Below are 26,069 nucleotides of genomic sequence, written 5' to 3'. Positions count from 1 at the left end.
TTATAACGCCCGGGGGACACATTTGGTTGCAATGAAGCTATGGTTTTGTCATTTAGATCCATAGAAGTAATTTCTTTGCAAACATTAAGTTTCATAGCGAGTATTTGGCAAAACTTAATAAAATAAACTTTACTCAGCCGTGACACAGTCCCTTCGTAGAGCAAACACGGCTTGAGTATTCGAGCTTTTGATTGCTTGGCGTTATTCTTTATACATGCATATCTTTTTGCAGTGGTTAAATTATAATTGAATGGTAACTTTTTCTTGTTTCTGTGGCAGGCTTTGTCAACTCTCGATACGAGATTCCGATGGAAACTAGTGCTGTTCCCGTATTTATCGTCTTTTCATTCTTTTTCCCTCAGGTGTTACATCACTCTGACCCAGTCCCTTCATCTAACCATGAGCGGCGCCCCTGCAGGCCCCGCGGGAACTGGTAAAACCGAGACTACCAAGGATCTGGGACGAGCTCTTGGAATTATGGTGTATGTGTTCAATTGCTCAGAACAGATGGACTACAAGGTATGAACTGTAGTGAAGACTATATAATTGTATTTTGCGTTAAACCTCTCTTTAACCCTTATACGCTTTTTCACATTTCAGTCGATTGGTAACATTTACAAAGGACTGGCGCAGACAGGAGCCTGGGGCTGTTTTGATGAGTTCAACCGCATCTCAGTCGAGGTGCTGTCCGTGGTCGCTGTTCAAGTGAAATCTATCCAGGACGCCATCAAAGACAAGAAGAAACGCTTTATCTTCCAAGGAGAGGAGATCGTGTTAGTTCCCGACTGTTGGTCTCTTTATCACCATGAATCCTGGATACGCTGGCAGAACTGAGCTGCCTGAAAATCTCAAGGCCTTGTTCCGGTAAGTGATCAAAATCAAAATCCCCTTTAGTGGTTTTCATATATTTTTATGCTTTTCTTTGGAGGAATTTGGCTTTAGATCTGAGGTGATATTTGAAATTGGACGGTGTAATATTTTTTTTTATTTGTATGTTTTGTGTTTCAGACCGTGTGCTATGGTTGTTCCTGACTTTGAACTGATCTGTGAAATCATGTTGGTGGCTGAAGGGTTCGTGGACGCACGTGCATTGGCCAGAAAGTTTATCACTCTGTACTCACTCTGCAAAGAGCTGCTATCTAAACAGGTCAGTACCTGAGGCGCAGATAACGTCAGAATGCAAAAACTGGAAAAGAGTGGCATTGTTCCATATTTCATAATGCCACAAATATAAATCTTGTCAGCTGGAATCTTATTGTTTAAGAACATGAGTGATCTACAAAGGCGAAGAAAGTTTGTTTGACTTTGGTAATCACTTGGAGCTACTTCCTGTTCAAACTTTAGGCTCAGAAACGCAGTTTTATTCATTTGCAAAACCTCAAAATTTGTATTCCTGAGCATATTTGCACTGACTTTCAGATCAACCTAGTAAATGGCCCGCTCACAGCGGTCTCACGTAGCTCAGTTGGTTGGCGCCCACCGGTTCTGGGGGCCATGGGTCCCCGTCGGGGCTCGTCTGTCCCCGCTCGTGTAGGACCACTACGAATTAGGAGTTCGCATTTCATTACAACCAATCCGAACGAAAAATAGAAAGAACAAGGAAAGAAAAAGAAAGCAAACAAACAAGAGGCCAATCAAGGACAAAGCTAAAACCAATACTGATTTGACTAAATGTGCGTTTTCCCGTACTTTCCATCGGTCACAGTTTTCTGCTTCGAGTTTTGATTTGCTCACTGCGTAAGTTAGGTTTGTTGCCATTGATTAGATGTAATTACTTTGCCTGTAGTTTTTTTATATCAGTAAACCATTTTGTTAGTGGTTCTGTAGACTTTCTCAAAGTCCTTCGCGCGTGGTTTACTCACTCGCGGGCGTCGCTTCGCGACGCTTACGGCTCGCTTCGCTCACCAATAGTGGTGCAAGTCTAGTGGTTCTGGTTCTAAGTTTTCATTACAATATCGTGAACTAATCTTTTTCTTTTTATGTTTAGGACCATTACGACTGGGGTCTCCGCGCCATCAAGTCTGTATTGGTCGTCGCCGGTTCTCTGAAGCGAAGTGACAGAGAGCGCCCTGAAGATCAAGTGCTTATGCGTGCGTTGCGTGACTTTAACATCCCTAAGATCGTCACCGATGACGTTCCTGTCTTCATGGGACTAATCGGTGATCTCTTCCCAGCTCTGGATGTACCAAGAAAGCGTGACATGGACTTTGAAGCTCTGGTGAAAAAATCTGCCCTGGTAAGCTGGGCGCGAACGTTAAACTTATTTTTTAAATTATTTTTTGCCCAAGTGAAATGCTGTCTGAGAAAGATACACAGAATACACTCCGAAAGTTATTCGAATTTTAATGGTTAAAATGTGAAAAACGTCCCGCATGTGAAACAAAATGATGATATGAGTTAAGCTGGGTGTATAGAACACAATGGGAAAGACATTTAGAATCAAGCTACGAATTAAAGTAAAGTAAAAAAAACTTTATTTATTCGGAAGGGCCAATCACTGATCGGTAGGTCGACTGTATAAACTGGCGATCATTTCATTTCGCTTTTATATCTTGCCATAGTATTTCTTACCACTTATTAGTTCTTTGACCATTTCGGTGTCAAGGTCGATTTGTTTTATTTTTCTATGCTGTTTTCCTTAGGATCTTAAACTGCAAACAGAAGATAGCTTTATCCTAAAGATTGTACAGCTGGAGGAGTTGCTAGCCGTGAGACATTCTGTGTTCGTTCTCGGTCCCGCGGGAACAGGCAAGACACAGGTTATCAAGACCCTGAACAAGACTTATCAGAACCAGAAGAGGAAGCCATTGCTACATGACATCAACCCTAAAGCTGTGACAGCTGATGAACTGTTCGGGTTTATTAATCCCGCGACCAGGGAGTGGAAAGATGGTAAGTGGTATATACAATCGCATTCACATGACGTTAAAGACAGAATAGGACCGTATTGTTTTGCATGTTCCAGACGTAAGAACTACAGTCTTAGAAGAACTCCTTCTAACGACAACTTCGTTTGTTTAATACGCCACTCAACCAATTGCTTTTCGCCTCGAACAAACCTTTAAGAGTCATTTTCGTATATAAGTAATGACCAGATTTTGGTCGCCGGGTTCAGCTGACTTCAACTTGGGTTCCCTGTCTTTGACTGCAGATTCGGTAGGGTAACTTATTAAGTGCAAAAAGTTGCAGCTACTCATAAAATGAATTAAAACGCTGTAGTTGATAGAGAAGCCAAACCAAAACAAGTAAAACTGGCCTTTTACGCCTCGTCAGTATGGCAAAGGTAACAACTGAAAGCTGCGTTCGATAGAATAAAAATAATACGATTACCTAGTAGATGTAACCGTGGGTGATTTTAACAGAATAACCTTTCTCTCCAGGTTTGTTTTCAACCATTATGCGTGATCTAGCGTCAATTAACAATGACAGCCCTAAATGGATTGTACTTGACGGAGATATTGATCCTATGTGGATTGAGTCACTCAACACTGTTATGGACGACAACAAGGTAACGGTAACAAGAGCTGTGCTGTTCAGAGTTTACTTTGATAGCTTCATCGGATTATATGAAATATGTTAAACATTAAAAAGTAAAAGAGAAAAGAGCACTTCGTTGGTTTAATCATATCGCGCAGTTATTTTGACATTTACTTGTTGTAGCTCTTTCTGATCGTACGCAAACTTCTGTACGAACTTCGGCCGCGATTAACAATCATTTATCTTTTTGCAGGTTCTAACATTAGCCAGTAATGAACGTGTTCCCCTTACTCCATCAATGAGACTGTTGTTTGAGATCGGTCATTTGAAGACAGCCACGCCCGCTACTGTGTCCCGTGCTGGAATTCTCTTTCTTAACTACGCTGATGTTGGATGGAATCCGTAAGTATCCCTACACCGCATGGTGAATTGGTTCGTTGTAACGTATTTTACAGGCACCGTTGAGATATTAAAGGGTCCTCGTGATATAGGTATAGGAATCGGGCGAACGTGAGTGCAATTCGTTAATTCGTTTCAAGAACGTTCATGCGATTTGTTTTTATCTATAAATTTATAAGACTTTTTTTTATCTGGTGACAGTCTTCTTTTTTTTGAAAAAAACAGATAAGCCATTTAACGACTAAAGAAAGCCTATCAAAAGTACCAATGCTTCTTATATTTTTTTCCTCCATCTACACGGGAACGACTGAAAAAATATATCCCAAGTGCGAGTGCAGACAGCGTTTATTAACTTGCTTTGATTATTTGATTGACTATGCTTGACTATTGTTTGTTCAGGTGAGAGCCATGAGTTGGTTCTGTTTCCATTATTTTAAATTTATTATTATTATTATTATTATTATTATTATTATGCGTCGACATTTTTAAATTCCTTTATTAGCAGTTTTTCTTCGTTTGCCTACAATACGTTTCAGAGAGTAATATATCGCTCGTTTTCTTTTTCAGATACGTATCAAGTTGGATTGACACGCGCGAAGTCCAGTCAGAGAAAGCCAACCTGCAGATCCTGTTTGACAAGTACGTTCCCATCTGCCTTAGACACGCTTCGCGTGCGCTTCAAGAAAATCACGCCTGTTCCTGACATCACCATGGTAACCACGCTGTGCTACCTCCTGGAGTGTCTTCTGAACCCAACAAACACTCCACCTGACTGCAACAAAGAGCTCTATGAATTGTACTTCGTGTTCGCTGCTGTGTGGGCCTTTGGTGGAGCCATGTTCCAAGATCAGGTACGTATTTACGAAGACTTGCCAAAAGTGGCTCTTGTCAGGGTTGCCACAGGTCAGGAAATGGTCAGGCAGGGAAAAAGAAAATTCTTAAAGAAAAAAGGGAAAAGTCAGGGAATTTTATTTTGAGTCAGGGAAAATTGATATTTTGAAGAAAAGTCATAGAAAATTGAAATTATGGGACCCCTGATTTATATCATTAATGGCTAGGAAGAAACATTCAGGTCAGTGTGATCTCAGCGATGTTTTTTTCGGAAGCAGAGGCTGGAGGCCGTTACTATATCGGACATTTTGTATTAACTTGGTCAGGGAAATTTTAGTTTTATTAGGGAATAGTCAGGGAATTTTGAAAACTGATGTCTGTGGAAACTATGACTTGTTCCCCAGGTAGTAAACTCGATTTAACTTGTATTTAATGTGTTTCTTTCGTTCTACAGCTGGTTGACTACCGAGTTGAATTCTCCAAGTGGTGGGTGACTGAGTTCAAGACCATCAAGTTTCCCTCGGCTGGCACCGTGTTTGATTACTTCATTGACTCTGAAACCAAGAAATTTGTGCCATGGACAGAGAAAGTTCCCAAATTCGAGCTCGACTCTGAAATGCCCTTGCAGGTTTGCTGCTAAATTTGTTTGTTTGTTTAATTTCTCTTCTAAAGAATAGCTTAGCGTTAAAACTTAAAGCTTAAAAAGGTGTACAATCTCAGCCAAGTTGTTTGGTATTTTTGATCTTTTCAAACGTATATAGCCTTAACTTCCTTAGCCATGTTCTAGTTTAGCGCACCAAACGGACTTAAAGAAATACCGTAAAATTCCGTTTCTCCCCCGCTTTGCCCCCCCGGTTGCCCTCTCCTCACATCCGGTTGCCCCTCCGATTGCCCCCCCCCCCCCCCTCTGCTGTGCGGACTACAGGGCTAGTTGCTTTTGTGTTTCCGTTTCGTCCACTCCCGTGGCTCTTTCAACGTTTTCTTTCCCTTTGCCCTCCCGGTTACCCCTCCCTGCCCACCCAACCCCACGAGTGTAAGCAGGCTAATCGATCTACGGTATTGAGTCGCCGTGGAAAACTAACAATAAAATATGTCAGAAAATGTGTGAGCCAGTTTGAAATTCAACATACATGTAGTCTTCATAGCCTGCATTGCGACGATTCCCCGGTATAGGTTTGCCGTCCGCCACGTATCTAAGTCCTCAATGGCTTGCATTTAAACGTAGAGTTAGCATGAACGGAATCTTGTCAAACACAGCACGAGCTATTAAAGGCTTTCTAAATCGCGTCGAACTAAAAACTAACCTCAAAAAATAATGAAAAAATTTTTGACCAGCATTTTTTGTTCCCAGGCCGTGCTCGTGCACACGCAGGAAACCATTCGAGTGCGTTTCTTCATGGATCTTCTGATGGAAAACCGCAGACCTGTCATGCTTGTGGGCAGTGCAGGCACGGGCAAGACCGTGTTAGTCGGCGACAAATTCGCAGCAATGGACCCTGATAACGTGATGGTGACAAACGTTCCTTTCAACTACTATACAACATCCGCCATGTTGCAGGCCGTGTTAGAAAAACCACTGGAAAAGAAAGCTGGGCGAAACTATGGTCCACCTGGAACAAAGAAGCTGATCTATTTTATCGACGATATGAACATGCCCATGGTACGTATTCTCGTGATTGTGTCAGCACTAATCTACCTACCTAATAAGCTTTGTTGTCACTTTTCCGTTGAGTTATTGCCCTAGGAATGCACTTGATTAGTTTTTAAAAGAGTAATTTTACAATGTCCGTGGTTTTGCATTTGTTTAGCTTTATAATTGATTAAAAAAACTGAACTAGTGCGCGCTTAACCAATCAGAGTAAAGATATTGTTTGTTGGCCAATCAGATGCAAAATCTTCACTTGACTCACGCGTCTTCTCCCGCGCTTTCCAACGGTTGTATGTTTTCCGCGCTTGCCATTGGTTACGTGTTTCCTGCACTTTCCACCAGTTTATTGTTTTCCCGCCTTTTCCACCGGTTATGTGTTTGCGCGCATGCCACTGATTGGATGTTCAACTTTTTCTGCCCTTTCCAGCAGTTGATCGCATTCTTTTCATTTAATTTAGGTTGACACGTATGGTACAGTACAGCCTCACACTCTAATAAGACAACATTTGGACTACAACCATTGGTACGACAGAGCAAAGCTGACTCTTAAAGAGGTTCACAACTGTCAATATGTTGCTTGTATGAATCCCACAGCTGGAAGCTTCACTATCAACCCTCGACTACAGCGCCACTTTGCAGTATTTGCCATCAGTTTTCCGGGGTTAGATGCCCTGAAGACGATCTACTTGAGCATCTTGAATGGACACATAAGCGCTATGAGCCTACCTCAGGCAGTGCAGAAGAATGCCGAGAAACTTGTCGACTCAGCTCTAGCCATGAACCAGAAGGTGCGCCATTTTCTAACCTAATCTTTCAGAGTTATAAGCATCTAATTTTTCTTTAAAATATCAACGGAAAGTCAAGCAAGCGGAGGGGAAATTGTCGTCGTAGATAATTGAATTCTCCCAACCTCGTGCCAAAAGTATATATTGTGTATTCTAAGGAGATAATTTTTGATATCAGGGTTTAAGTTGCCTTTTATCTGCTCGAGGAACTTTGGATACTCTTTATGTATGTTATAATTAGAAAGTTATTGTGTATTCTAAGGAGATAATTTTTGATATCAGGGTTTAAGTTGCCTTTTATCTGCTCGAGGAACTTTGGATACTCTTTATGTATGTTATAATTAGAAAGTTACAAATATCAGGGATTTTCAAGATCTTTAAGAGACAACAGTTTTGCCATACTAGCACACGTGTAGTTATTGGTCTGAATAAGCGGTAGAAAGCTCGGTAGAATCTATTGTGACTGTACGCAATTTGCTTCCAGCCAATACAAAATCTCGGGTACTAAGAAGTTTCCTTTCACGTACACATAACGTTCAAAATAGTGACTGTGTTTCACTAGTTTTTATATAATAACCTGAATTCTACGCGCATTGTGATTGGCTGTTACTTATGATCTATCAGAGTACAGACGCATAGATGACGTCACGCGGTGGTGTGACTCGCGCGCGTGATCAGAGTTCATAGTCCAAATCAGAGTTTTATTATATAAAACAAATAGATTCAATTTTGCCGTGGGTCTGTTCAGTTATAGATCACAGAAGACGTCAAAATGTGGTAAGCACAACAGTGACCCACTCGCCTAGCGGCTCGTGGGCCACTTTTTTGTTCTTACCACATTTTGACGTCATCTGTGATCTATAACTGAACAGACGCACGGCAAAATGGAATCTATTTGTTTAATGGATATTGTAATCAGAAGTCCACCATGCTCAGGATTAGGTCATTAACCCCCCCCCCCCCCCAACCCCCAATATCTCTGCAATGGCCATCTTATTATTTTTTTTTCCCAATATCGTACAAAATAAATCAATGCTCAAAGCATTTTAAAGACTTGTCTTTGCCCCAAAGCACAATCTCCTGTCAGTTATTAATATGTTTATGCAGGTTCACAGCTTTGGAAAATCAACTTGCAGATCTGTTTTTGTTTGGAAACATTACTGTTTACATTTTTGTTTCCAGTGATAGTGGATCTGCAGATATTGTTGTTTTGGTAGGCAACTTTACCCATGAAAAAACATTTAACGGAACTTTTGAACATTTAACGGAAGATATAACCTTTATATGGGGAATAGAAATCAAACTTCGGCTATAAATATCGATTTTTGCTAAACGCGCTTTTAAACAGTTTTTGTGCTTTAAAATAGCAATTGTTAATAAAAATGGACCATTATTGTTAAGATTCCTACGACACAAATATAAATGTTCGCTGTTCAAAAATCTGTTAAAATCCGTGACATAGTCCTTTTAAATTCCAGCTTGCCTTTCAGACAAGTAGCTCTTGCTTGCCCGGGATAATTGCATTGCTTGTCCAGGTTTACTTAGTTGTTTGCTAGAGGGTCCAGTTTGTTTACCTATGGATATAAAACGACGGTAAAATACTCATTCTTTTTTCTGTTTTATTTGAATACAGGTCACTTCAACCTTCTTGCCTACCGCTGTGAAGTTTCACTACGTTTTCAACTTGCGAGACTTGTCTAACATCTTTCAGGTTTGTTTCTATTCTTTTACTTTACTTATCCTCCTCGGGCCCATGAGGACTCTTGAGGCCGGTTCTATTCTTTTAGCTTGTGTGAAAACAACGATGCCTTTGTTTAACGCTCATTTTCAATTTCTGTGTGACAGTTCTTCTTTGTATATGATGCTTTTCTAGAGGCCCTGCCAGGGTAAATCCGACAAGCGACAGCACATAAAAAAAATCGCGACAAACGACAACCCTTATGGAAAAACTTAAATTCCTACAGGACAGGCAATTTTCCTTCATTTTCAATTTGATAACCGACAGCGACATGAAGAGCGATAAAACAGCGACAAGGAATTTTCATTCGACAAGCGACATGACCCCTGGCGGGCCTCTTTCTAGCGTCAACTTCATCAAAAATATTTGTTAAGTATGAAAAAAAAATGTTCAGTCGCTCGAAATTTGAGTAATCCGTGGTTTTCGCCAAAGACGTTTATCTTTATCCTTTTGACGTTTTACTTTGTTTCACGTTTTCCCTCTCAAGTTAATCTGACACCTGTGTGATTTGCCAGGGCTCTCACTTCTTGACTTCTGTTTTGATCTAAGAATAAGAATAAAAAAAAAACTCTGTACGCTCAATTGTTCCCTCACTTGACGGGGGAAAGAATTGAGACTTCTGTTTTACTTAACCTCTCATATAAACTACGCTTGTTACCCGAATATGTAGCACAGATAACTTGAACTCAAGCCTTTCCATGAGCTGTGGTTATAACTGATTTGTTTTTGCTTTTTAGGGAATCCTGTTTTCTACAGCGGAATGTGTCAAGACACCAATGGATCTGGTAAGGTTGTGGATGCACGAATGTGATCGAGTTTACAGAGACAAGCTGGTGGAGGAGAAAGATATGGAGAACTACGACAGAATACAGCAAGACATCACCAAAAAGATATTCGAGGTTTGATGTAGTCTGTTGCGGTAAAGCCTTAATAATTTGATATGTGGATGGAAAGAACATTTATGAAATTGATTTTTTCCGACAACTGAATCTTTTTGTGATAAAGAAGTCAAGAATTTCAAGCAGCTAACTAATTTTCATAAGATTTAGGCCCCGTCCACACTGGCCCGGGTAAATTTGAAAACGCATCTTTTTCCCCCGTTAGGCCAACCGTCCACACTGAACCGGCGTTTTCGGTCACCGAAAACGGAGCTTTTCAAAAACGCTCACCAAAGAAGCTTAAGCTGAAAAACTCAATTTCTTTGCACCCTGGCTCCGCTGTGTTCATCGTTGTAACACCAATTTTTTTTTCTTTTTTTACTTAGGACTTTGATGAAGAGGCTCTGTACGCCAAGCCTAACATGTTCTGTCATTTTGCGAGTGGAATTGGAGAGCCGAAGTATTTGGCAGTGCAAGGTTGGGAATCGCTCAACAAACTGCTCGTTGAGGCACTTGAGAACTACAATGAAGTGAACGCGGTCATGAATCTTGTGCTTTTCGACGACGCTATGCAGCACGTGTAAGTTGAATGCCCAAAGATTTTGCTGTTAAAGGGACTGTGACACGGCTTTTAGCTAAATTTAGGCATGGGAAAATGACCATCAAATTTGTTGAAATATAAAAAAAACCTCATAAAACAGTGAAGGAACATTTCAATAACACAGCAAATACAAAAGAAGGTACGGATGGCCAAAAGCGACGAAGATTGAAACGGATTGCGATATGGGTTTTTGAAATATTGTTGGGCTGAACGGTTTTCAAAATTAATCTTGCTTGCTTGTAACTGACCTTTTAATTATAACGCCCGAGAGACATATTTGGTTGCGATGAAGCTATGATATTGCCATTAATGATTTAGATCCATAGAAGTAATTTCTTTGCAAATATTAAGTTTCATGACGAGTATTGGGAAAACTTTAAAGAAAATTAACTTAACTCAGTCGTGACACAGTCTCTTCAAGTGTAACCTTATTTTCTATAACTTATGTTTTGTATACTCACTGATTTTCTCTGGCGTTTTGCAGTTGTCGCATCAACCGTATTCTGGAGTCTCCTCGTGGTAACGCGTTGTTAGTGGGTGTTGGCGGTAGTGGTAAACAGAGTTTAGCTCGTCTGGCCGCCTTTATTAGTGCTTTGGAAGTGTTTCAAATCACGCTGAGAAAAGGATATGGTATCCCCGACTTGAAGGTGTGTAATAAACTTAGCTGTCGACCATTTTAGTCGCCACAGTGGCTATAATGTTTTAATTGGTGAATAAACTGTAGAACAAGTCGCTCCCGGCGACTACAAAAAGACTGCTCCAGGGCTTGAGCAAACTATGGGGCGGGGAAAAAAAAAAAAAAAAAAAAAAAAAAAAAAAAAAAAAAAAAAAAAAAAAAAAGAAAGGACAGGTGACAAAATATATTAAAAAAAAATAAAAAAAGAAAAAAAAAAAAAATATAAAAAAAAAAATTATATATTATACTTTGTTTCTAAGACACCCACCCTAAAACAATAGGGTGGGCTGTCATCCGAACTAAAAAAAATGCTTTGTACGTTATGGATTCACTTTAAAAAATTAGTTGTTCTGCTATTAAAACCTACTGGGGACCAGTACCACAACATTTCTGGGTTTTGTCAGCTGATCTTTTTCTTTTGTTGAGTTTTTTTTTTTTTTTTTTTTTTTTTTTTTTCTGGAAAAAATTCACGGTAAAATTTCGTTTTATTCATTCACGCTTTTTGGCGTGAAGACTGATAGTAATATTTTGGCTTGTGAATTTTCCATTGGCGACTTCACCTAAATAGGTAGTCGCCGATTGCCCAAATGGCCGCCAAGGAAAATAATTAACTTGGAGGGTTGCTGCGTTATAAGTGCCCGCATACGATTTTTCAGTTACACTCATTGGCATTTTCTTTATCCAGCTCGATTTAGCAAACCTGTGTACCAAGGCTGGACTGAAAAACATCGGTACCGTGTTTCTGTTAACCGACGCACAAGTTCCAGAAGAGAGTTTCCTTGTGTTGATTAACGATCTGCTGGCTTCTGGTGAGATCCCTGGTCTGTTCGCAGATGACGAAGTTGAGAATATTATCTCCGGTGTAAGGAATGAAGTGAAAGGCGCTGGGCTTCAGGACACCAGAGAGAATTGCTGGATGTTCTTTATCGAACGAGTGCGTCGAAATTTGAAGGTAAATGAACTTGTCTCTGAAGTAAACCCAACATCCTCGCGACCTTAATTTCTCTTTGAGTTTCGAACATTTTATATGTTGGTAGTCTTAGAAAAAGTTCTTCTCTTCTCTGAAAAATAGAGACAGAAAGCAATGATATTTGCACCGGCTTGTATAAGCGATCAATAAGTATCCCTGCCCAGTCCTCGACATATTTACACTCTCTCCAGGCCCTTTTACTGATGGCACGTTCGTGAAAGATGTTTCCCGAATTACAATTCCCTTCATTAAACAACAGTAGTTTTTGTGGAAATTAACTATCATAGGTTTAAACCCGATGATTTTTTTACGTTGTTTGTAGAAAAAGAAAGTGAGTGTATTTTTAGTTCGTACTATATGTAATAGTGCTTATTTATGTTTGTTACCGCTGACAGGTTGTACTGTGCTTCTCTCCCGTGGGCTCCACGCTGCGTGTGAGGAGTCGTAAGTTCCCGGCTGTTACTAACTGCACGGCTATTGATTGGTTCCACGAGTGGCCCCAGGAGGCTTTGGTGTCTGTTAGCAAGAGGTTCATTGATGACTTAGAGCAGCTTGAGGTGAGACCAAAAAAAAATTTTCTATATCACAGGAAATTGAACAATGTGGAACAATACTCGACAAATGACAGGAATTCCTTTTTAATTTTCAACATTTTTTCTGTCATAGACTGACGTGAAGCCTTCTGTTGCCGAGTTCATGTCATTTGTACACACAAGCGTAAACGAAGAAAGTCAGATGTATTTGGCGAATGAAAGGCGCTACAACTACACCACTCCTAAGAGCTTCTTAGAACAGGTATGCTCCTTATTACAACAACCTGCCTTCAAAAAAATGGTTGGGAGATTGATTACTTGGATTTCATCCACTACCTTGTGTGGCACAATAAACAGTACACATGAAAGTACTGCTCAATAGCTTTCATCTGAATGGTCACACATAAGGGTTTCATCCTCAGACTTAAAAGTTTGAACCACCTTGTACAGCATAATAAACAGTACCACATGAATGTACTGCTCAACAGCTTTCACTCGAATGGTCACGCACGAGGGTTTCATCCACAGACCTTGTACAGCATAATAAACAGTACCAGTTGAAATTATTGCTTCAGTGATATTTGGCCTAAGATTCGTTTACCTATACGACCTCTGCAAGGAATAGAGGCTTAATAATATATTTGTTTTCTTTTTAGATTACCTTATACCGAAATCTTCTGAAAAAGAAGTCGCTGGAGTTGAGTCAACAAACCGAGCGTCTGGAAAATGGTTTGCTGAAGTTACAGAGCACAGCCAGCCAGGTAGATGATTTGAAAGCTAAGCTTGCATCACAAGAAGTCGAACTCAAACAGAAGAACGAAGATGCAGACAAACTGATCGAAAAGGTTGGCGTTGAAACTGAAAAAGTGAGCAAAGAAAAAGCGATTGCCGACGAAGAAGAGAAGAAAGTCCAGGTCATTGCTAAAGATGTATCCGCGAAACAGATTGCTTGTGAAACGGATTTAGCAAAGGCCGAGCCTGCTCTGCAAGCTGCCCAGGAAGCTTTGAACACGCTGAACAAGAATAACTTGACAGAGTTAAAATCGTTTGGTTCGCCACCATCAGCTGTTGTCAACGTCACATCTGCTGTAATGGTGTTGCTTGCCCCGCCGAGTAAGATTCCTAAAGACAGGAGCTGGAAGCAATGTAAAATCATGATGGCTAAGGTAAAATTTGGCGGAAATAAAGGCGCTTTTAAAAGATGAACAAAATTTCCTTTAAACCGAAGACCTCAGAATAACAGCTAACTAACTTAAAGGTAAAAAAGTACCGAAGAGGAACAAGGATGGTTAATTTGTGGCAGATTTTAACGGATTACGAGCGAAACATTTAGGCTTAAAACAATTTAAACCCATGAATTCCTTGGAGCTAGACCGTGCGGTGCTTTGCCAAGCAACTGAGATATGAAGCAGTCGGAAACCTGTCTTTTAAGGGTCTTTCGTTGCAACTCTACTTCATAACTGCGAGGATTACATACACCTTATTCGATAGTTTAACATAAAATACGGGCGGATATTTTGCGAGTTGCGTAGTATTTACGGGGCCAGGAAAAATACGAGCAATGAGCTTCCGTATTATATGTTAAACCATCTTAGGGATTTACTATTATAATTTTAGTTTTGTTGTTCATGCAAACAAAAAGACAAACGCAGTTTGTTATTTTGTTGCAAACAATCTCAGATAGTTTGGCTAATTCAAAGTTATTCCACTGTTCTTGTCCTGATATTCGTTTTCGATAAACTTTCGGCGGTTATTTCAATTTGTAAGCACCAGATTCGGGTTTGTAAAACTAAGTTTGCAGCTATGTTTTTAACAAATAATAAAGCAAATAATAAAGCAGGTCATTGTGCTCGCCAACGCCAACAGCATTGCTGTTCTCTCTCTCTTAAAGGTGGATCAGTTTTTGGACTCGCTGGTGAACTACGACAAAGAAAACATTCACGAGAACAACCTGAAAGCCATACAGCCGTATCTTGACGATCCGGAATTTGAACCAGACTTCATCCGCGCCAAGTCCGCCGCCGCTGCGGGTATCTGCGCCTGGGCAATCAACATCATCGGGTTCTATAACGTGTACTGTGACGTAGAACCCAAGAGGCAGGCCCTAGCTGCTGCTAACGCGGAGCTGGCTGCTGCAGAAGAGAAGCTGTCTAAGATCAAGGCAAAGATTGCTGAGTTGGATGAGAACTTGGCTGAACTCACGGCTTCCTTCGAGAAGGTAGGTTGTTTAAAGGATTAACGTGAAAGAATGCCTTCAAATTTTACGGACAAATTGTTGACGTCTTTATTTCACGTCGTTTTCTTTTGGCTTACCAACTTAACTTGGCTTTCCTTGTTAAAATACACTCATGGACGCTATTTAGAAATTCAGATACATAATTGTACTCGCAAATTTGAGAATCGGAAACTTTTTGGAAACCTTTTTGTTACTTATTTTCGCGGGAACGTAATTTCGCGAAAATGGAACGGGCATATTTCGCGGGACTTAATTTTCGCGATTTGGCAAAAATAAATTTTCGCGGGTCTTTAATTTCGCGATTTTTTGAAAATCGCGAAAATTAAGTCCCACGAAAATAAGTCTTACGATTTACAGAAAACGCCAGTGGCTCTCCCAATTAAATATGTCAATCTAAGTAGAACTTCAGAAAAAATGAATATTTCAATGCCAGTCGAGCTTCAGGGCGAACCCACACCAATATTAACTTTAAATTGTTGTTGCTGATTGAAGGCCACGGCTGAGAAACTGAAGTGCCAGCAAGAAGCCGAACAGACAGCGATGACAATCGAGCTGGCTAATCGATTGGTCGGCGGTTTGGCTTCGGAAAATGTCCGTTGGGCCGAATCTGTGGCGAACTTCAAGGAACAGGAGAAGACCTTACCTGGTGATGTGTTACTCACTACAGCGTTCGTGTCTTATGTGGGCTGCTTTACGAGGAAATACCGTGATAATCTGATGCACGAAAAGTGGCTTCCATTCCTGAAAGGACAGTCGGTATGTCAAAACAAAGTTTTTAACGTTTTGTGTTGGTCTTTCAGATCTTAATACAGTTAAAAGTCCGCTTTTGGTCTTCTCTTGCATATAAGCACAACGACACCTTGAACACCTTTTGTCTTTTTCGAGGCGTTTAACTTAAGTAACCTCCCAAAAGCTACAGCCATAGACAAAAGTAGTTGGAACGCTTACGCTGAGAAGATAAAAATGCGGATCCTTTATGCTTAAACTTTATCAATGTCAGGTGTAAACATTTTTAGAGGTCCCCCCCTTCCAATGTTGGCGGAACCCTTCGTGGCTAAGGATTGTTTGTGCAATATCTTCGGGAGCTCAACATTGAGAAGGGGAAGGGGGAGGAAATGAATAAATTTTGGAAATCGTGCCAACACTTTTGACGAGGGTTGTAGCTTGTGTGGCAGATCCTCCAAAGCGGACACTTGTGGTCATCCGATAAAACCTAACCCAAAATTCTTGAATCTGAATCATACGAGGCGTTTTTGTCATAATTGGACTTTTTGTTTTCAATGTACAAAATTACTTTCAAATCGATGGAATGAGAAATACTAGTTTACTAAGGTAGAAAATGGCCAAGGAGGTGACAAGAGACAAAGGAGCAAGAATGGGTAAGTTTAAGGTTGATTAAAACAAATTTCGAGACCATCAAATGACAACTTTTGTTTATCATTTTCCATAAGGTTCCTATTAAGATAACTGAAAACCTCGATCCGCTGACACTGTTGACTGACAACGCGACCATCGCTCAGTGGAACAACGAAAATCTGCCGAGTGACCGCATGAGTACAGAGAATGCCACGATCCTGACAAACTGTGAGAGATGGCCGCTCATGATCGATCCACAGCTACAGGGAGTGAAGTGGATCAAGACTAGAGAAGGAGAGGAACTTAGAGTCGTCAGGCTGGGACAGAAAGGGTAATTCTTCTTTATTACTCCTTTGCTTGCCGCTTTCATTTGTAAGCGATGACGTCATCGCTTAATGTCATCGGACGAGTGGGCCTGATCTTTTAGTCTGTTGCGCGCTAACGACTGATAAGGAGTAATAAACGTTACTAGACCAGAAATCAAGTTTAACTCAACAAGAAATTGCCGCGTAGAACACAATCAAAGCAACATAATCCCGGGTTGTTAGAAAGGACTAATGCAAAGTATAAACGAAAGAGACAATTTATACTTGATTAGTTGTATTAGATTTAGTAAACAGAAAAATTTAATTATTTTTAAAAACAAAAGGCCGGTGTTAAATAATTTCAAATCAGCGTTTGACCTTGTAAGGTATATCGGATGTCACAATACAAGATAACGCAATTTTGTTGAACAAACATTCAACACAGAAGTTGACAGCTACTTTTGTTTACGTTAATTTTTGACAAATTTCCTGAAAACTATTTAAGACCCCCTTGTGAAACGTCATCACTTCTGCGTGCATTGCGTACCGTTTATTGTTTTAGTCGAGAGATTGTTGTTGTATAAGTATAGGTGATGCGTACAAAATGCACTGATGCCGAGTAATTTTTTCGACAGATATCTAGATGCCATCGAACGCGCAGTTGCAAACGGTGATTGCGTACTTATTGAAAATATGGGTGAGAATATGGACCCGGTGCTGGATGCTCTGGTTGGACGAAACACCATCAAGAAAGGAAGGTATGTTTTATGTCTACATCTGTAGTTACCTTATTGGCAATACCTTATGAACTGAGACTTTAAAGAAATTTTTGTGTTGCTTGTGAAAGCTTTGGGTTATGTTAGTTAAAAAAGAACCATAACTTCAGTTTTGAACATATCGCAATCCATTTCCGTCCTCGTCATCTTTGGTCATCTTTACTTCCTAATGGGTTCCTGTTTGTTGTCGAGTACTGTTCTACAAAATCAATTATTGTTGTTATTTTTGTTGGGTTTCCAAGGATGTAAGCATGTTTTTTATCTTCCTTGAAGTCAAGCCAAAAAAAATACACGGCAATGTAATGGGCCTCCGTCTGCTGCTCTTGCCTCGAACAACTCAGATCATAAGTTGTATGGTAATGAAACATCTCTTTTTCTTTTCAGATACATCAAGATGGGTGACAAGGAAGTCGAGTATCACCCAGAGTTCCGTCTCATCCTTCACACTAAGCTGGCCAATCCGCATTACAAACCCGAGATGCAGGCCCAGACCACCCTAATCAACTTCACGGTCACACGTGAAGGCTTGGAAGATCAGCTGTTGGCCGACGTTGTACGTAAAGAGAGGCCTGATCTTGAAGAGACAAAGGTAATGAAAGTTCTTGTTACGCTTTTGAGAACGAAAGATAAGTTATGGACCATTTGATGTGGCTGATCGGATCAATAACGTGTGAAAAGCTAGTTAGCTTAAAGGAGCTACGTTACGAGAATTTCGCTTATTCTTGGTCTAAACTGGTCTGAAATTAGTGGTAGGCAACTTAACCCATCAAAAACATATTTCAACATTTAATGGAAGATAAAGTCTTAGCTTGTAGACAATAATCAAACTTCGGCCACAAATATCTATTTTTTGACAACACGCGGAAGCAACTTTGAAAACTTTAGCCCTAATTTTTCAATTGCAATCCATTCCCATCTTAGCCATTCGTAGCCAAAAATGTTTGTTAACAGTTTCATTGCTTTAAAATAGCAATTTTCAATCAAAATGAACCATTATTTTACGTTTCCTACGACACAAATATAAATTTTGGCTGTTCAAAAATCTGTTAAAATCCGCGACAGAGCTCCTTTAATTAGGACGTAAAATGTGACTTGGAGTCTTTGATTCTAAATAAAACCTTTAAAGATGCTAACCTTGTATTTTGCCAATATTTGCTACTAGGCCAACTTGACCCAACAAATGAACCAATTTACCATCAAGATCAAAGAACTAGAGGACTCGCTGTTAGCTCGTCTGTCTGCTGCCGGTGGAAACTTCTTGGGTGATTATGCTCTAGTGGAGAACTTGGAGACAACCAAACGAACCGCTGCAGAAATTGAAGTTAAAGTCGCCGAGGGGAAAACTACCGAGATCAAGATCAACGAAGCCCGTGAGCAGTACAGACCAGCGGCTGCACGATCATCACTGTTGTACTTCATATTGAACGATCTGAACAAGATCAACCCGATTTATCAGTTTTCTCTCAAGGTCAGTTATAAAACAAACTGTAGTTACGCACGGGCGCTAAGTAAGGTAAACGTAGGCGAAGACGTTTTTGTGCAGGAATCTGATGGCAAACAATATTTTCAGCACATTGACATATCCCTCAAATTTAATCAGAAAAATCTTGCTTCCAAATATTTCGGAACTCTACATTTTTACCGAAATTATTTAAAAAAAAAACCAGGAGAATCAGAGAGTTAACTCTGTAATAATTCTTTTAGTCACTATTGCTGTTTTACTAAAGAGACCATGCGTATCTTTGTTCTTGTTTTTCTTTAGGCCTTCAATGTGGTGTTTCAAAAGGCTATTGACAAAGCTGAACCCGCAGAGGAAGTCAAACTCCGAGTAAACAACCTGATCGATTGCATCACATTCTCAGTGTTTATCTACACCACACGAGGATTGTTCGAAAAAGACAAACTCATCTTTACTGCTCAGGTGGCATTCCAGGTAGGAAACTTATCGCAGATCAATATTCCTTACTTCTTTTTACATGACTTCGAACAGGTTGTGACAATAAAGAACTTGATCATCTCAGACTTAGCATCAAATTCTCTGCTCTAGAGACTTGTAAAGGAGATATTCATAAATTTATTTTTAAAAATAAGAAAAGCTTTGGAGGCAGACCCTTTTTGCTTAAAAGATTTAAAAGCTGGCGTAGCGATCAGGCAAGTTTATAAATAAATTATTAATGTTTTTCGTTTACCAGAGATAATCGCTGAGCTTGTTTGTAAAGGGCTAAAGCAACTAAGGACTTCGTAGAAATTTACTGACTGATGATCTGATGGTAGTGAATATCAAATTCAGTATTAACCTTCTCGTTTGTTGCCCAGTCAGAAAAAAGTTGTTTCCTTGTTTTCTAAGAAAAAATCTTATCATTTTCCATTTATTACGCAGATTCTACTGATGAAAAAAGAGATCGTACCCCATGAGTTGGAATTCCTTCTTCGTTTCCCTGCAGTTATGAACGTGACAAGCCCCGTAGACTTCCTCAACAATCTCTGTTGGGGCGGAATAAAGGTAAGTTAGCAGAAGCATTTTGCAGCCTCCATCATTGAAGGAACGCGGAAAACATAAAAAAAGAAATTTGTTCAGTCGCGCAGAACGGGATCTCTTTCGTTGCTGCTCGCAGTTTAGATTCACTGAAAATATAAGACTAAAGCAGCGTGGCCGCATGATTTTAGCTGAACAAAAACTTCAATTGGCACTAAGATATCTTTCGTGTCATTTTCTGCAGGCCCTGAGCAACATGGAAGAATTCCGTAACCTGGATCGTGACATTGAAGGATCAGCCAAAAGATGGAAGAAGTTTGTGGAGAGCGAGTGTCCAGAGAAAGAGAAATTCCCTCAGGAATGGAAGAATAAGAGCTCGTTACAGAAGCTGTGCATGATGAGGGCTCTGAGGCCTGACAGAATGACATACGCCGTGAGGTAATGAAAGAAAACACGCCATTCAATTCTGTAACGTCCAGACTCTGTTGTGATTAACGTCGAGCAGATGTTGGCTTCCTAGCTGACTCAATAAAAGCGTCCTTCTTATATTTATTTGCGTGTTCTCTTGCTTTACACAGTACCTTTGTTGAAGAAAAGATGGGTGCAAAATACGTGGAGAATCGTCAGGTTGAGTTCGCCAAGTCGTACGAGGAGAGCGGGCCTGGGACTCCAATCTTCTTCATCTTGTCCCCAGGTGTTGATCCACTGAAGGACGTGGAGGCACTGGGCAAGAAACTCGGCTTCACATTTGATAACAAGAACTTCCATAACGTGTCACTTGGACAGGTGAGAAAATTACTCCGCTAATCTCATTCCGTACTATTGTAATTGTAGTAAGTCACTCCAAAGGGGTCTCCATAGGGCGAAGGAAGATCCTAACCCACGCCCGCGAGAGAAAAAACCCTGGTACTCAGGCTACTACGAGGTGAAGCACATTAAGATTGGGAAAATTTGCTTTCCGTTCTGAAAAGAAAATTTAAGCGTGAACGTAACCGCGCCATTGGTTCAAGGCATAAGCAGTTGGTAGGAGGAAGGAAAATGAAGATTGAACTTCATGTTGTTGTCTTTTTCAGGGTCAAGAAATTGTTGCCGAACAAAGTTTGGACTTGGCCGCTAAAGAAGGACATTGGGTTATTCTGCAGGTAATTCCTAGGTGCCAAAGAAAAGCCCTGTTGTTATTGCTATAATATTACTGTAAGATCATTTGTATTGAAACTTTGAGTAAATGTCTGAACATTTGAGCAACCAAGTTCGTACTCGCGTCCTAGAGCTGGTCAACGGTTGGTTGCCTGACAACCAGACATTATATACTTAACTTTAAAAACTTCAGGTACTAGTTTTAATTTGTGACTTCATTTTTGGCTTTCATTGTAGAATATCCATCTTGTCAAGAAATGGCTACCAACTCTGGAGAAGAAGCTTGAGGCGTACAGCGAAGGAAGCCATGAGAACTATCGAGTGTACATCTCGGCTGAGCCAGCAGGCTCGCCTGACGCTCACATCATACCTCAAGGAATCCTGGAATCTTCCATCAAGATCACAAACGAACCACCCACTGGTATGCAGGCTAATTTACATCAGGCTTTGGACAACTTTAACCAGGTAAGTAGAATGTTCTTTCACTGACTTACAAAAGTACAGGCCAGAAAACACGCTTCAACACTGCACGGGACATTGCACACTGACTTTGAGTCGACGTGGCCGTGAACTGTGACATTTCGCGCAACATTGATGACGCGGTATAAAGGAAGTTCTGATTTTTACAATTATGTTACAAATATGGCGAACTTGCTGAGTAGAATTTTTGCTGGTAGAGGAGAAATGTCGCAAAAAAGAAACAAGTCTTGGTGTTTGAGTTTGAGATTGGATCACGTATAGGTAGAAAATTAAATTGCTGATTGCTGTTTTGCGCCATTTCGTGCAACAAGTTAAAATTGTTGTGTACAAAGTTGCAGAAGAATGACGGGATTTAATTTGCGCACAACAATTTTACACTTGAAGTGCAAAATAGACATTGCGTGCAATGTTTCGTCGTGTGCCCGGGCCTTAATCATTTGCTTAATTTGTTTTAGAGTAGAATAATTGATTTAACTGAATCCTTTCTTTTATTTCCTTGTCAGGACACACTGGAGATGTGCGCTCGTGAGAATGAATTCAAGAGCATTCTGTTTGCGCTGTGTTATTTCCACGCATGTGTTGCTGAACGCCGTAAGTTTGGTCCTCAGGGATGGAACAGGTCTTATCCCTTCAACACTGGTGACTTGACTATCAGTGTAAATGTGCTTTACAACTACCTTGAGGCTAACGCCAAGGCAAGTACAACAGTCGAAAAAGGGTTGCCACGGTCAGGGAAGAGTCAGGGGAAATTTTAGGTCTTGTCGCAGTGAAAAGTCAGGGAATTTGGCTGAAGCGCAAACAAAATGGATTTGTTGGTGAAGTCACATGCCATGCGTTCAAAATCCCGTAAAAAACGTAAAGAGATCGAAAATGAAGAGAAGACTATCGATGGTCTGCAAAAGAAGCTGAAGCAAATGTAAAAAAGGTTGGGCTTATTTTTTAATTCGTCTAATTCAAGGGCAGTGAAAATTGTTTTGAGGTTCAGTGAAAATTCAGGAAAAAGACAGGGAGTTTTTTGGGTTGTAATTGAGTGGCAACCCTTTGATTGCAAGCAAGAAATTGCTGACAGCGTTTCTAATTTATAGATCTGATTAGTCGCGAACCATTTTTTACTTGTGAGTCAAAGCCAGGCCTGTGGTTGCAGGGCTAACTCGTTTTGCACTGTGTTCAACTTCAGGTTCCCTGGACTGATCTGCGTTATTTGTTCGGTGAGATCATGTATGGCGGACACATCACAGACGACTGGGATAGGAGACTATGTAGAACTTACCTGGAGGAGTACATGAAACCAGATATGGTGAGATAGAACCTCGTGTAGATAGGCTAAATTTGTCTCAAATTATAACTCTGATTAACTTTTTTGTTTGTGATGGTATTAAAAGCAGAATTTCGAATCCGGTGTAGAATTAGTACTTGATAGAGGCACTCAAGCACATTTGAAAGGCTAATGTTAGTGAAAATACAAAAACCGCGAACAATTTAATTATGGTTAGAAAGAAAAATTAGAGAAACTATTTGTCAAACTGTTTCAAAAAAACTCTTGACTCAATCACCGTCCATGTTTCAACATTTTCCGCTATTTTGAGCTATCATTCAATGGTTTTCTGCAACAATTTTCATATCCAAGATCTTTACTCATAAAGCCTTGTTTTCCTTTTTTTATTCCTACAGCTTGAAGGTGAGATGAACCTTGCCCCAGGATTCCCCATCCCTCCCAACTCGGACTACAAGACATACCACGCCTATATTGATGAAGCGTTACCCCCGGAGAGCCCGTACCTGTATGGTCTACACCCTAATGCTGAGATCGGCTTCCTGACGGCGACCTCGGACAACTTGTTCCGTACCGTGCTGGAGATGCAGCCCAGAGACGCGGGTGCTGGAGGCGGCGGAGGACAGACTCGAGAAGAAAAGGTGATAAGACACAAAATCTCCTTTCCAGTCTCCTTACCTTTTTATCTCGCTAACTGGGAGAATTTACCTGTACCGATTGTCCATTTTAAACTACACCATGCTAAAAAAATGTTGTAATCGATGCGTCAAGTAGACCTTTGTATTTTTTTTCTTTCATCCCCTTGTTACGATCTGTTCTTTGGCTTTCTTTTCGGCAAATTTTGAGTTGCACAAAACCGCATTGCTTATCTTAGCAGATCCTTTCAATTATCCCCCTGAGATTCGGTACGAAATCTGTTGTCTTTGAGTGCAAGAAGATTCAACCTTTTCTATTTATACTGATAACTGGTTGTACACGTATGCTTTTTTTGAAAACAGGTTAAGCAGGTATTGGACGAGATCTTGGAGAAGTTGCCAGACGAGTTTAACGTGCAAGAAATGATGGCTCGTGTGGAGGATCGAACACCTTACACTGTAGTGGCTTTCCAGGAGTGTGAACGAATGAACATCCTGACAAGCGAGATCAAACGCTCGCTGAAAGAGCTGGATTTGGGTCTCAAGGTGAGTAGTTCAGTCTTATATAAAACTGCGACTATCTAACATGCCACTTGATTGGCTGCCTAGTTGTGACGTCCTGTTGCATTATTTAGTATCTTAGTTGGAATTTGAATTATATAAGCCCTTGCCTGTAGTTTGGCTTCATACGAGCTTTCGACAACAGCCTGTGATTTTTATCCTAGTTCATATTGTGAATAAAACACATCTGATAATAGGCGCAAACCTACAGTGACTGCACGGGATGTTTCCTCGATTTGTGAACATTTTAACAATTATTTCTAAGGAAATCCATTTGCTAAATTTCAAGGGAATTCCAGACGTGAAAACGTGAACCGTTTTCATGTCAGTTCTTATATTGTAATCCATTTCCATCCTCGCCATCGTTAGCCATCCTTACATTATAATGGGTTCTTATTATTTGTCGAACACTGTTCTACTAACCTAAGCTTATATTGAGGAGTTTTCTTTGATCTTAACCATGTGTTGACCTCAAAATTAAAGCTCAACTCAACTATATTGTCTAGGGTGAGCTAACCATCACAGCTGACATGGAGGAGCTGGGTAACGCTCTCTTCCTGGATGATGTCCCAGAATCCTGGACGCGCCGTGCTTATCCATCCATGTCAGGCCTGGCTGCATGGTTTGTTGACTTGCTGCTGCGAATCAAAGAGTTGGAGAGCTGGACCTCTGACTTCTGTCTTCCAAATGTTGTTTGGCTGTCTGGTTTCTTCAATCCGCAGTCCTTCCTCACTGCTATTGAGCAGTCTATGGCCAGAAAGAACGAATGGCCTCTGGACAAGATGGCACTTCAGGTAAGCTGCTATTTAACCCTCTTAATCCTATTTGTCCTCTGGGCCATTCCATTTTATATCCACCCTTTGCTCTCTCCCCCCCCCCCCCCCCAAGTCATTTCTGAGAGGGGAGCTCCGTCGGCAATTTTTGATCTTTCAAATATGTCTGAAGGGGTTAGGGGGAAAGTTGGCTTTTTTTTTGATGGGGTTAAGAAAAAAAAATTTTCGGAGGGGGACATCATGCCGGCCCTTTGATCTTTTTTCCTTTTTCTTAGAGGGTAAATTTTGATTTACCTCGTTAACAGGGGGCGGGGTGTGGATATAAAAGGAATGGCCATCTGAATTTGAAAACTGAACTTAGTCGAAATTGAAACTGAATATTTTAGAAGCAAATCTGGTGGGAATTTGCCCCTGTACCCCTGTTATTAAACGCGAACCCGGACTAATGCAATATATGTATAATTTATCAGGTGGACGTCACGAAGAAAAACAAAGAAGATTTCAACAGCCCGCCCCGAGAAGGTGCTTACGTACACGGACTGTTTATGGAAGGCGCCAGATGGGACACACAGACCGGCATGATAGCAGAGTCAAGACTGAAAGAACTGACTCCTGGTATGCCTGTAATGTTCATCCGCGCCATTCCAGTCGACAAACAAGAAACCAAGAACGTGTACGAGTGTCCAGTGTACAAAACAAGGCAGCGAGGCCCGACTTACGTGTGGAATTTCTTCCTCAAGACCAAAGAGTCCCCTGCTAAGTGGACATTGGCAGGAGTTGCTTTGTTGTTGAGCGCCTGAAACTGTGTGTTTATTTATGAGTGCTTGCCACTTTTAAGTGTTGACTTTTTCATCGGTATTTACTGTGTTGTTCAGCCTTGGAAGTTTATTTACGATTGCATTGACACTACAGTATTAATTTTCTTCCTCGGTAAAAGTTTTTTGGTGCTTGATAGACTTTCCATTTACATGGTAAAAATGGTTAGAGTTATTGTCCACTAAGGTACAAACGTATTTTTTTGTTTTCTATTGTACTTTGTTGGTTTTCCACAAAGTTCATTGCATCGTATCTTTTCAAGTTATACAGTGAGTCAATGCGAGGTTTGAGTTGTCAGTAGCGTTAATTTTTAGGTGATTTGTGCACCAAAACATGTTTTTTGCCCTTAACTTCCAAGTTTTACGTTTAATTTTTTCTTTTTTGTTAGTTAGGCTGTTTATGATTTACACATACGTCACAAATAAACTCATTCGTCTTTCCTCTCAATTTTTTTTTTAAGAGTTGACATTGTAATACTGTTGGAAGAAAAGCACCGTATTTTTATATTCATTCGTTTCGTGTTTTTCGCGGAATAGTGTGTCGGTATTTGAATCCCATATTGGAGTCATTTATCAGTGTTTTCACTACATTCAGTTTTTCTTTTTGTCATCTTTACTTATTTCGTGGCACTTTGAAAGTGTAAAAATATTTATGTGTACAAATTGTTTGTGAAATAAAAAGAATTCTTAACAAAGTGTCTATTTTCACT

The 26,069-nt window shown here is 40.4% G+C and overlaps 1 protein-coding gene across 1 annotated transcript in view; it reads left to right on the top strand.

Annotated features, from left to right (window-relative positions):
• The window catches only part of LOC144632639 (dynein beta chain, ciliary-like), a 46,598-nt gene extending 20,541 nt beyond the window's left edge, over window positions 1-26,057 (top strand). Inside the window, 39 exon segments of the mRNA XM_078491317.1 lie at window positions 363-519; window positions 601-780; window positions 782-864; window positions 1,009-1,147; window positions 1,988-2,236; window positions 2,643-2,892; window positions 3,381-3,508; window positions 3,731-3,879; window positions 4,444-4,522; window positions 4,524-4,727; window positions 5,162-5,335; window positions 6,059-6,367; window positions 6,814-7,143; window positions 8,774-8,851; window positions 9,616-9,777; window positions 10,143-10,336; window positions 10,842-11,004; window positions 11,719-11,985; window positions 12,399-12,560; window positions 12,670-12,798; window positions 13,193-13,702; window positions 14,428-14,754; window positions 15,265-15,528; window positions 16,224-16,459; window positions 17,069-17,191; window positions 17,594-17,798; window positions 18,372-18,677; window positions 18,972-19,142; window positions 19,590-19,712; window positions 19,930-20,123; window positions 20,264-20,471; window positions 20,759-20,827; window positions 21,060-21,287; window positions 21,806-21,997; window positions 22,480-22,599; window positions 22,974-23,216; window positions 23,574-23,756; window positions 24,278-24,565; window positions 25,015-26,057. Coding sequence (XP_078347443.1) covers window positions 363-519; window positions 601-780; window positions 782-864; window positions 1,009-1,147; window positions 1,988-2,236; window positions 2,643-2,892; window positions 3,381-3,508; window positions 3,731-3,879; window positions 4,444-4,522; window positions 4,524-4,727; window positions 5,162-5,335; window positions 6,059-6,367; window positions 6,814-7,143; window positions 8,774-8,851; window positions 9,616-9,777; window positions 10,143-10,336; window positions 10,842-11,004; window positions 11,719-11,985; window positions 12,399-12,560; window positions 12,670-12,798; window positions 13,193-13,702; window positions 14,428-14,754; window positions 15,265-15,528; window positions 16,224-16,459; window positions 17,069-17,191; window positions 17,594-17,798; window positions 18,372-18,677; window positions 18,972-19,142; window positions 19,590-19,712; window positions 19,930-20,123; window positions 20,264-20,471; window positions 20,759-20,827; window positions 21,060-21,287; window positions 21,806-21,997; window positions 22,480-22,599; window positions 22,974-23,216; window positions 23,574-23,756; window positions 24,278-24,565; window positions 25,015-25,344 — 7,906 coding nt within the window. The 3' untranslated portion in view covers window positions 25,345-26,057.
• The last annotated feature ends 12 nt before the right edge of the window (window positions 26,058-26,069 follow it).

This window comes from Oculina patagonica, chromosome 12, assembly GCF_052425735.1.
Source record: "Oculina patagonica isolate OP01 chromosome 12, crgOcupat, whole genome shotgun sequence".
NCBI classification, from domain to species: Eukaryota; Metazoa; Cnidaria; class Anthozoa; order Scleractinia; family Oculinidae; genus Oculina; species Oculina patagonica.
This window is presented reverse-complemented; position numbering and strand designations above follow the sequence as displayed.